We start from the raw sequence: 11,184 nt of genomic DNA, 5'->3' as shown, positions 1-11,184 counted from the left end.
TTAGAAAAATTGAGTTTCTTATGTCAAAGACTTAAAACCGTTGTAAAGATACATAGCATATTGAAGTTAGGATTACTCGCTAGTGGAGAAAATATAACAAAGAATCCGGAAACACCACCGAAATGGTTTTCATTGATAAAGAAGTAGGTAATGATATTACTAAAGAAAATTAACTCATAATCGTTTTTTATATTTTTTTTTACTTTACAATGAACTAATATTTACAATTGTATTAGTGTTTCATACCTACTTGTTCTTCTTTCACGCTACTCTTATCATTTATTTATCTAACTCATATAACTTTTAAATGTTCAATCAGGAGACAAGGATTCATGCTTCAGTCGGTGAACAACTCATCAGAAAATTTGAAGACGATCTAACTGAGGGTGATGTTATGGTTGAACAGTTATTCAAAGTGTACCCTGTTGTTGGTGATTATCGGACAAGACATTGTTTCAAAATTGGTTTCTATCAAACAACTTTTCTTGCAAAAGCTGATGATTTTCCAAGTGAAGTTCCTGAAAAGTCTTTTGTGGATTACAATGATATTCTTGGTGGAAAGCTTGATAAGACCTATTTGGTTGGTGAGTCAATTTCTATGCCATTTATCATGCACTAATAATTTATACACGATTTAAAAACTACTAATCTCTTTATTACATAACTTAGATATCATAGCTACTTAATTGTATTTGTAATGTTTAAATAATCTTTTGGTTTTGTTATACTTGTGTTTGATTTTTTTTTGGTTATGTAGATGTTATTGGCTAAATAGTTAACTTTCGGTATCTTGAAAAGAAAATGATAAAAGGAAGTAAACTTATGCACTTTATATTTTCTTATTTTCTAGCTAAAGATGTATATGGTAATGTCAAGATGATGTTGTACTATGTGGGATCGTTATGCTAAACAAGTAAACGATTGTAGTTCGAGCAGCATAACATGTCCACAATGATAATTTGTCTTATCAGGTTCCCTTTTATTAATTTTGTATCAAGAATTATACTTCTTAATTTGGTGTTAAAAAGTACTTCTTAATTTATATTACTTATAGATTATATTTCAACCTTTTATCATATTTTCTGTAAATATGTCACTGTTTTTAACAAAACTATAAAAACATAAATATAATATTTCATCCAAAATATACAGTTACAACATATATACAACACATTTCATTTAGTGATAATATAAAATCTGCAGTTTCTAAAACTAAACACTATTTTTCTATATTTTAGATATTTTATGTATGCTGAGGGTGTAGGCCAGTCACCTGATTTTTTATTAGCATGGATTGTAATTCAAATAGTTTTTTCTTTGTGGACTCTTTTGTTTAGTGGGCCATGGGGTACTCACCCAGCAGACTTGTACTTGAGCCGGTCTTGATTGACTTAACGGCTCTATGGTTCACTGGTACCTAATATGTTTTCCTCACATTTGGGTGTAACCAGATGAAGTTAATGGATGAGGAAATGTTTAGTCTATACAACAGCGTGAGCACGGGAAACAGTCATTTCATACTTAACATATTTCGATATGTTCAATTCATATCTGACTTATATCACCGTGTAAAAACATAATTGAATTTAGAAATTTTCAAAGAACTTAGTTGTTGTTTATTCGCCACATCAACTGCCACATCCTGTAATTTTCTGACAGGATGCTACGTCACCTAATTTTACTGACAAGGATATCACGTATACAATTTTTAAAATGTAAAAATAAAGCAAAATAGTCGTTTTATAACAATAATTTTTTAAGAAAATGTAGAATTTAGATATTTATATTTAGTAAAATTAACAAAAAATTAATTAAATAAATTTTTAATCTTATGTGAAAGATATATTCGTAAACTTATATAAAACATTTTACATAATAAATTCTTTAAATGCAGCATTTGGGTACCCATTAGGTTCAGGTCAGTTTTTTTCAAAAAAAAAATTTATCTTGTAACATGCTTATGACCCATACTGGTATTTTTGTAAGTATGGATCGGGATCGGATATAACACATATGGTTCAGGTCGGTTTTGTATTACATCCTAAAAGTAACCATATATATCGTTCGAACTATATCGCTTCGGAATCTAAAACAAAATCATAAGAAATATATACTTGTGAAGCAATAATAGCATTGAATTTGAATCATTATCCAACATATATAATTCTTATAAAGACGATATTGTGATATCATAAAAAATATATGAATATATCTCTTATATAGGATTGAAATTTTATTATTTAATTATTTTTTGTTAAATTTACTAAATAATATAAATTTATAAAATACATTTTAAAAAATATTTTTTTTATAAAACGACTTTTAAATTTTTCTTAGAAAAAAAATTCTACATGTGGCATCATCGTCAACAAAATTAGTTGACGTAGCATGACGTCAGCAAAATTAACTGACGTAGCATCCACATAAGCAAAATTAGACGACTTGAGAGCTGATGTGCCGACTGGTGTATGATTTTGCTAAAAATATACACAAATGTATGTTATTTGAAATTTTCGAAAGTTCAAGTACGTTTTTGCACAGTGATATATATATAAGTCGAATATGAATTGAACATATTTTGATATGTTGAATATGAAATGAATATTTTCCAGCGTGAGCACAAAGTTACCTACAATTTTCTAGGTCATATATTTATTGTAGAATTATTGCATGGCCGTGAAACCAAGATTTACATGATTACATAACAAGCAGAGATCTTCAACAGACATCCAAAGTTTCTGACTATATATTTACTAGAAAAATAAAAATAAAAATAAAAATATTATCATATTCGTCAGTAAGTATAAAAAGTAATCATGAATAAAAATATTAATGTAAATCTGATCTCACTCTCTTCGGAAAAGAAAGATCCCTTACCTTACGATCATGGAGACCTGTCTTTCTGTTAGAAAATCCGAACCATGAAATCTTGTACAAAACGTTTTTTTTTTTTAATTAATTTAACATTCAATTAAAAAAAACAAGATAATAATGTACAAGTTTGATATCTCTTGTCTCAGGAAGACGCAACCAGCTGCACAGGGAAGAACTGGTGAGCTTGGTAGCTGCACTAGAAAGAAGAAAATACCAGCAAGAAAGTCTGTTTCATTCAAAGAAGGTACCGAAATCTTCTGCTCTATTGTTTTTGATTCAATATTGGATCCTTGATTAATATTAACTATTCTGTCTCGGGGCAAACGAGTAACCAAAGTTACCCGATCAGTAACACGGATTATGTAGCTACAGTAGCGGCTAGGGATGTCAAATGGGCGGGTTGGGTCCATTTAGGTGTGTCCGTATGGCCGTGTCTTTTTGCTAGACAGTTTTAATCGACGCTCAAATAGGACCATGTCCAAATATGACCATACCCAAAAAAGACCATGACTAGTTGGACTGCTCATGGGGTCCAGACGCCCATTTAAAATAAATAATCTAATGTTTATTGTAAAAGATGGAAATATACTAAATTTCGTAGATATTATAGACTTAAACTTTATTATTTTGCAATTTGAATTTTTGAAGAGAATATTTGATTTTGAGATTTTTGTGATTTTGATGAAAAATATGACTTTCGATTTCAGGAAAACGTGATTTTGCGGTTTGACCGAGAAAATGTAATTTTAACGGGAAATTGCAACTTTACGGTTTTTGCAAGAAAACACGATTTTGTGGTTTTGATGGAGAAAATACAATCTTTACGGGAAAATACAATTTTTTTTTGTTTTGGCGAAAACTCAATTTTATGATTTTGGTAACATAAAATAAAATTGTTATTTTTTTCCTAATTTCCTAAATCTAGATATTTTAGCTATTTGGGCAATTGAGCTGTCTAATGTCCAGATCGTCGTAGCCTGGTTTTACCCATGAGTCTAATTGAGCTCGTCCATTTAAACCCAATTAAATTTGGTCTAATATGGATGTGTCCATATTAAACCATAATAATTTGGACACGGGCCGTCCATATACAATCCACTCATTTGACATCCCTAGTAGCGGCCACTGCCAAAACCATTTTTGAGGAAAGTTGGCTATAGAGTTATCACGTAAAGGGTTCTTATGAAAATAAATACTCTTTTCTTATAGTTTTTTCTTCTTCTTTTTTCTTATAGTTAATTATCTAGAACAACAAGATCAATAAGAAGTCCTTCTCTTATTCACTTAATCAAAAGCTCAAAATCAAAAGTCTCAAATCACACACATTCGCATATCAATATGCATCCATATATATAGGACTCTAACAAATCCTAATCCAATCATTATTAAGTTTCCTAATCCTATTAAGATAAACACAACTTCATAAAAAGAAAAGGACACTTATATCACAAGTTTTATCCAAGCTTATCCAACATTCTCCCCCTTAAGCTTGAGCTCATCATTGCACACATCTTTGATCCCAATAAGATCTCTCATTTCCTTGAACTTTGTTCTTCCAAGAAATTTAGTTAGAATGTCTGCTTTCTGTTCACTTCCCGGGACATGTTCAACTTCAACTTGCTCGTTCTCGACACATTCTCGAATAAAGTGAAACCTTCAGTGAATATGCTTACTTCGCCCATGAAACACCGGATTTTTCGTAAGAGCAATCGCGGACCTGTTGTCAACCTTGATAACTACACGTTTGCTTTCTTCTCCAACAGTTTCACTTAGAAGTTCCTGCAACCAAATAGCTTGTTTTGCTGCCTCCGTTTCGGCCATGAACTCAGCTTCACATGATGAGAGAGCTACTATCTCTTGTTTTGTAGAACTCCAGGTAATAGGACTCTCTCCATAATAGAATATGTGACCAATAGTACTTTTACCATCATCAATGTCAACGTTGTGGGAACTATCGCTGTAACCCATCAATTTCACGTCTCTTCCACGTAAATAATGGAGACCGAGGGAGCAAGTACCTCGTAGGTATCTGAGAATCTGTTTAAGAGCCGCGCCATGAGATGCTCTAGGGTCCTGCATGTATCGAGAGAGCACACCAACACTGAATGATAGGTCCGGACTTGTATGCAATAGATATCGTAAACATCCAATGGTCCATCGATATTCCTTTTCATCAACCTTCTCCTCCGTAATCGACTTTGAGAATGTTGCATTTAGTTCCAATGGTACTTGAATCAGGTTGCACAGGCTCATTCCCGTCTCTTCGAGTATCTTGCGAGCGTATTGATCCTGTTTGAGTATGATCCCTCCTTCGTATTGAACTACTTCTATGCCTAAGTCATACGTTAACTTGCCAAGGTCGCTCATCTTGAATTTAGATGCCATCTCCTGCTTGAACTCAACGATATCTTTGTGAGAGGAGCCCGTGACCAGCAATCATCTACGTAAACAACCACGACTAGCACCCTCTTGTTTTCTTCCTTTTGATATAGAGACGGCTCCTTAGAGCGACGGTGAAAGCATAGCTCGCGTAAGATCTTGTTGAGCTTTATGTTCCATGCTCTTGGCGCTTGTCGCAATCCATACAAAGCTTTCTTAAGCTTATAGACCTTTCGCTCTTCACCTGCAACAACGAAACCCTCTGGTTGATTAACATAAACTTCCTCCTTCAGTTCTCCGTTCAAGAACGCAGTCTTGACGTCGAGATGGTGCATCTCCCATCCGTGTGATGCTGCCAGCGCGATGATCAGTCTGATCGTTTCAATACGGGCCACAAGAGCGAAAACTTCTTCATAATCTACGTGTGTCGTTGAACATATCCTTTGGCCACCAACCGATCTTTGTATTTACTGATAGTTCCATCTGCGTTGCGTTTGATTTTGAACACCCACTTAAGTTCTATGGGTTTAACTCCTGCAGGCAACTCAACAAGATCCCAAGTGTTATTCCTTTCTATAGAATGAATCTCATCCTTGCACGCATCGATCCATACTTTCATCTCCTTTGCTTCAACGAAACTCCATGGTTCATCATTAATAATCATCAAGAGCTTCTCACTTTCTACTTCTGCAATCAGAATGTAGTCATCAAGGTAAGAGGGTTTGTTACTGGTTCTCGTTGATCGTCTTGGTTGTGGCTGATGGTCTTCTTCTCCTTCACCTTCGTCAACACCTTCATAATCACCATCGTGATTTGTCACATTATTATCTCCATTATCATCGTCATCATCATCATCATCAAGACCTTCAGCTTCGTGTTCACCATTACTAAGACGTCTCAAGTTGATCTCAAATTCTTCATCAATGAACCCATCGAAACCTTTGTTGTCGTTCCACTTCCATTCTTTATTTTCTTCAAATATGACATCGCGACTCACCACAATCCTTTTGTTCAGGGGGGTCAAATAGTCGGTAGGCTTTTGATCCTGGTTCGGTTCCAAGATGAACCAGAACCCTAGACCTATCATCGAGTTTCTTTCTTCTGGGTGTTTTTGTTCTTGCATAGCACACACAACCGAACACCTTTAGATGGGACAGGTTTGGTTTTCGACCCTTTAAAGCCTCATAAGATGTTCTTCCTTCTAGTGATCTCGTTGCCATTCTGTTGATTAGGTAGGTCGCATGTCTAACGGCTTCACCCCAGAGATGATTTGGCATATTCTTATGCTTTAAGATGCTCCTAGTCATCTCTAAGAGGGTTCGGTTTCGTCGCTCCACCACCCCGTTTTGCTGAGGTGAGTATGGGGCCGTTAGGTGTCTATTCACGCCATGCTTCTCACAATAGGATCGAAACTCATTAGAAGTAAACTCACCACCTCGATCAGTTCGGAAATTCCTTAGCTCTTCACGTTTCTTGTTCGACAAGTCTTTTGAATGTTTTAAATTTCTTTAAGGCTTCGCTCTTTTCCTTTATCAGAACCGTCCACATGTAGCGTGAGTGATCATCAATAAGAACAAAAACATACTGGTTATGTGATGGTGTCGAAGGCGAGATAGGTCCACAAAGATCAGCATGCACTATTTCAAGAAGTTTTGTTGCTCGGAAGTGGGTTGCTTGTGGGAATGGTTTTCTGCTTTGCTTTCCACGAAGACACGATACACAAGTCTGTGTGTTGACTGATGGAGGGTAGACCCGTAACGAGCTTCTTGTTGGCCATCATTCTCATCTTCTCTCGATTGATATGGCCTAAGCGGGCATGCCATATCTCTCCTTCTCCACCACTCTTTATTTGCAGACACTGGATAAGATCAACTTGTAGAATCACTTTGTATAAGCGGTTCTTTGTTCGTGTTGTTTTGACCATCCTTTGTCCTTCCCGATCATAGAGAGTTAGTGTGTCGTTCTTCATACATACCTCACATCCTGCTTCAGTTGCTTGTCCCAAGCTGACAATGTTACTGCATAGTGATGGTATGTAATAGACGTTCTTCAGTATCTTCTTCTCGCCATTCTTGATAATGAATCGAATTGATCCTTTACCCTTGATGTCAATTCTTGAGTCATCTCCAAAACGAACGTTCCCGGTGATAGTTTCATCAAGCTCACAGAAAAACATACGATTGCCACTCATATGGTTACTAGCGCCGTTGTCGAGATACCATACCTCCATTGTATCTGATTCCGTCTCAAAGGTTGCTGGATTGACCCTTTTCTCATTCAAATAGACTACTTCGTGCATCATGAGAGTATCAGCTTCTTCGGTATCATCATCCTTCTTCTCAACGGTCTCTTGTAGCTTTAGGTGTTTGTCGGGACAGTCCGTGGCGTAATGCCCTTGCTTATCGCACTTGAAACATGTGATATGCGAGGCGTCTCCACCACGTCCTTGTCTATATGCTTCCCTCTGTTGTTGAAACGTCCCGCGGCAACGACCTCTTCCACGCCAATTAGATCGACCACTGCGACCTCGACCTCTAGAGTTATAACCATAGCCTTCAGAGGTCGTATCTGTATTGGTATACATCAGCTTTCCGGTATCCTCATGTGTTTCTTCTTCCTCATCAGCAACTCCTTCTTCAAACGCCTTTAATCTCCCGACAATATCTTCAAAGGGTGTGGTATTAAGATCAAGCATCTGCTCAAGAGAAGCCACCATATGAATGTATTTCTTTCTTGGCAAACACTTTAAGAATTTTTTAACCAGCTTTAGTTCTTCTATCGTCTCTCCTAAAGAGGCAGATTTGGAGGAGATTTCGGATAGCTTTCCGGCAAAGACATCGATTGTATCTTCATCTTTCGTCTTGAGTCTATCGAATTCTGTCATTAGGGTTTGAAGCCTAGCTTCTTTTACCCGCTCAGCTCCTACAAGTCTAGCCTTTATAGCATCCCATATTGCCTTCGCTGTGTCTAGGTCTCCGACTTGCATGATCAAACCCTCGGGTATCGATTGAAACAAAAGTACAGTTGCCATATTGTTCTTCTTCTCGTCTTTGTTTCCAGGGTCTATTGCTTCCCAAACTTCGCTAACCTTGAGTGCAATCTTCATCCGCATAGTCCAGACAGTATAGTTTGTGGAAGTTAACATTGGGTATTTGATGGTTGTTGGTTCGGCTTCCTTGGGTGATACGATTCCATCTTTAACATCTGCCATATTTGTTTGTAATCCCTTCAAGGAATCTTGGATTGCTCTGATACCAAATCTAGAACAACAAGATCAATAAGAAGTCCTTCTCTTATTCACTTAATCAAAAGCTCAAAATCAAAAGTCTCAAATCACACACATTCGCATATCAATATGCATCCATATATATAGGACTCTAACAAATCCTAATCCAATCATTATTAAGTTTCCTAATCCTATTAAGATAAACACAACTTCATAAAGAGAAAAGGAAACTTATATCACAAGCTTTATCCAAGCTTATCTAACAAATTAAAGTATAAAGTTACTCCTAGTTTGAGTTTGATCTATTTTGTAATTTCAAACAAAACAGAGTGCCCAAGAAGATGCGTATAGGAATAGGAACAGAGAAGCTTATCAACAAGATTCTCTGGTGACGTTTCAGAACAACTCAAGATTGAATGTTATTGTTTACTGCATGTTACAAATCATTTTTGCATTTTTTTTCTGCGTTGATACAGGACAAGTTTCATTTAGAGAACCAGAGCTAAATGACAATAAAATTCTCAGGCTAAAGTCTTTCTAATCTGTTACAACATTCAGTCAGAGACTCTATCGCGGCTAGAGTGTCTCCAATAATACTCTTCATTCTTGCTTCTTATCCGGTTATCACAGATCAACATTGAACCAGTTAATTCTTCTTCATACCAGCGCCTCTTAATCGAGTACATAAAACTTGAACCAAAACCACCTTATTCAGCACGTGATCTGACCACAGACCACGCAAGCATGTAATTTTTATATTTGCATTAATCTGTATCCCTTTGCTAGTAGTACATTTTCATGCATTTCATGAAGGCCCGGCTTGGGTTGGCCAGCTGAGTTTGCCCAACCATAACATGTATTATAAATCTCATACAAGTTTCCTTTGTTTGCATCTAACTAGGCGGTAAGGTAAATATATTTCCGGTGTGGGTTTTTAGATTTTTTGAAAACCGCCCATGGTAAAACTATACGGTCTTAACACATTATTGGATAACCTCATGATGATTTGTTTATATATATATATATATATGCCAGGATAAAACATCCAATTCTGATGACACACGGTAAACTTGAGTTAATCCACAATGTCAAATGCTTTACACATACCATATTATCATGAAACACTAGGTTGCGCCTTCATTGGTAAATTATGGTCAAGATTCAATAGTAATTGATTGGTGTTGTTTCCTTTTTAGCTAACCGAAGTATATATATTAAACCATGTAACAAACTTTATTTAATCATTAAGAAGTTCATTTTCATCTCATGCAGTAAAAGATAACCAAATACGCAGTAAATATGAGTGATACGTAACATTAATTAAGCCTCGAACTCGAAGGACTGGTAAACAACGGAACCGCCATTGTCCAACTTGTGGATCTTCTCCTCCAAGCACTTGTAGCCCTTGAGGTCGACCTTGAGCTCCAGCTCGTTGCCCTCGAGCGGAACGGTCGAGTACACAGTCATTGTGAACTGCTTCGGACTGAAGCATTTCAAGACGGTCGGGATCACATGTTCGAATTTCTTCTCATTCTTGAAGTCGTAGCCGAAAGATTCGAAGCTTGCGAAGCTTCCTTCATCTTCCGGCGAGACATGGATGGTTGATATTCCTTTTCCCTCTATCCCGTTCATGGAATAACCGCATTTGTCAAACGCGTGAGCATCGATTATGGCATTCGGAAATATGTAACAAATGCCAGATTCTTCCGTCATCGTCGTCTTGGTAACGTTCTCCTTCTCGTAAAAAACTTTGGCCTTCTCTCTGTCGAGTCCTCTCATGGACACCTCGACAGTCACAAAGTCTCCTTGGCTTGTTAAGGAGTCGCCGGAGAACCCACCGAGTACGTGCCACTTTTTGTTCCCTGTTCCCATGCACAAGGCCTTCATCGGTTTGAGCTTCGTCAACTTCTCCAAGAGCTTCAGGAACTCCTTGTTCTCCTCGATGTCGTCGTTGTGAGGAAATGGCTGTCTCTCCGGCCAGAAGAAGCCTCCTCGTGTGTAGACCACAGAAACCACGTTTTGGTGATCAGTTATGCCCATGAGACTCTCGATGCACTTAAATATCTCCGTTTCTCCGCAAGTCTTCACTATCACCCTGTCGTCGTAGACGAAACAGCTTGACGTGGACAACAGGTAAGCGTCAACCTTCTCTTCCAACTTACGTGACACAATGTGGCACTTCACGTCCTTTAGGATCTGCTCTAGCAGCTTCTCCGTTAGCTTCTCCCGGAGCTTACCGGCGGTAGGTGAGAAGACAATTTCGAGTCTTTTCTCAACACCTTCGAAGCGTTCATCAGTCGTCATTGTTTGGAAGTGAGAGATACTAGATATTTCTTTGAGAGAGAGTTGAGAGTACTGAATGACTTCTAATCGAAACTACTCACTCATGATATATAGAGCATTACTTTTTCTTTCTTCCTTCCTCCTTAATTAATTACCTTTTCAGCATTGTTGTTATTTGTTCAGATCTTTTACACGTTTTCTGACACGTGGAAATGAATAGAGGCAAATGGTTTACAAGGTTTTTTTGCTACTTATTGTATTGGTAGGTGATATGATCTGGTTAGTTAGTAATTATATTAAATGCTAGACGTGTAATCCAACCCATGCGCTCAATTTTAAACTTCTTCTTATTTTCACTTTTTCCTAATTTGCTGTATATATTGGTTTTCTTTTCATAAATACATCATATACTTATTTGAAAC

At 36.9% G+C, this 11,184-nt stretch overlaps 1 protein-coding gene across 1 annotated transcript; it reads right to left on the bottom strand.

Annotated features, from left to right (window-relative positions):
- Positions 1–9,799: 9,799 nt before the first annotated feature.
- Positions 9,800–10,783, bottom strand: LOC106338575 (S-adenosylmethionine decarboxylase proenzyme 1-like). The gene has a single exon (XM_013777522.1). It carries the CDS (start codon positions 10,781–10,783, stop codon positions 9,800–9,802), a length of 984 nt encoding a protein of 327 aa, XP_013632976.1.
- Positions 10,784–11,184: the final 401 nt, after the last annotated feature.

This window comes from Brassica oleracea, chromosome C1 (genome assembly GCF_000695525.1).
Source record: "Brassica oleracea var. oleracea cultivar TO1000 chromosome C1, BOL, whole genome shotgun sequence".
NCBI classification, from domain to species: domain Eukaryota; kingdom Viridiplantae; phylum Streptophyta; class Magnoliopsida; order Brassicales; family Brassicaceae; genus Brassica; species Brassica oleracea.
This window is presented reverse-complemented; position numbering and strand designations above follow the sequence as displayed.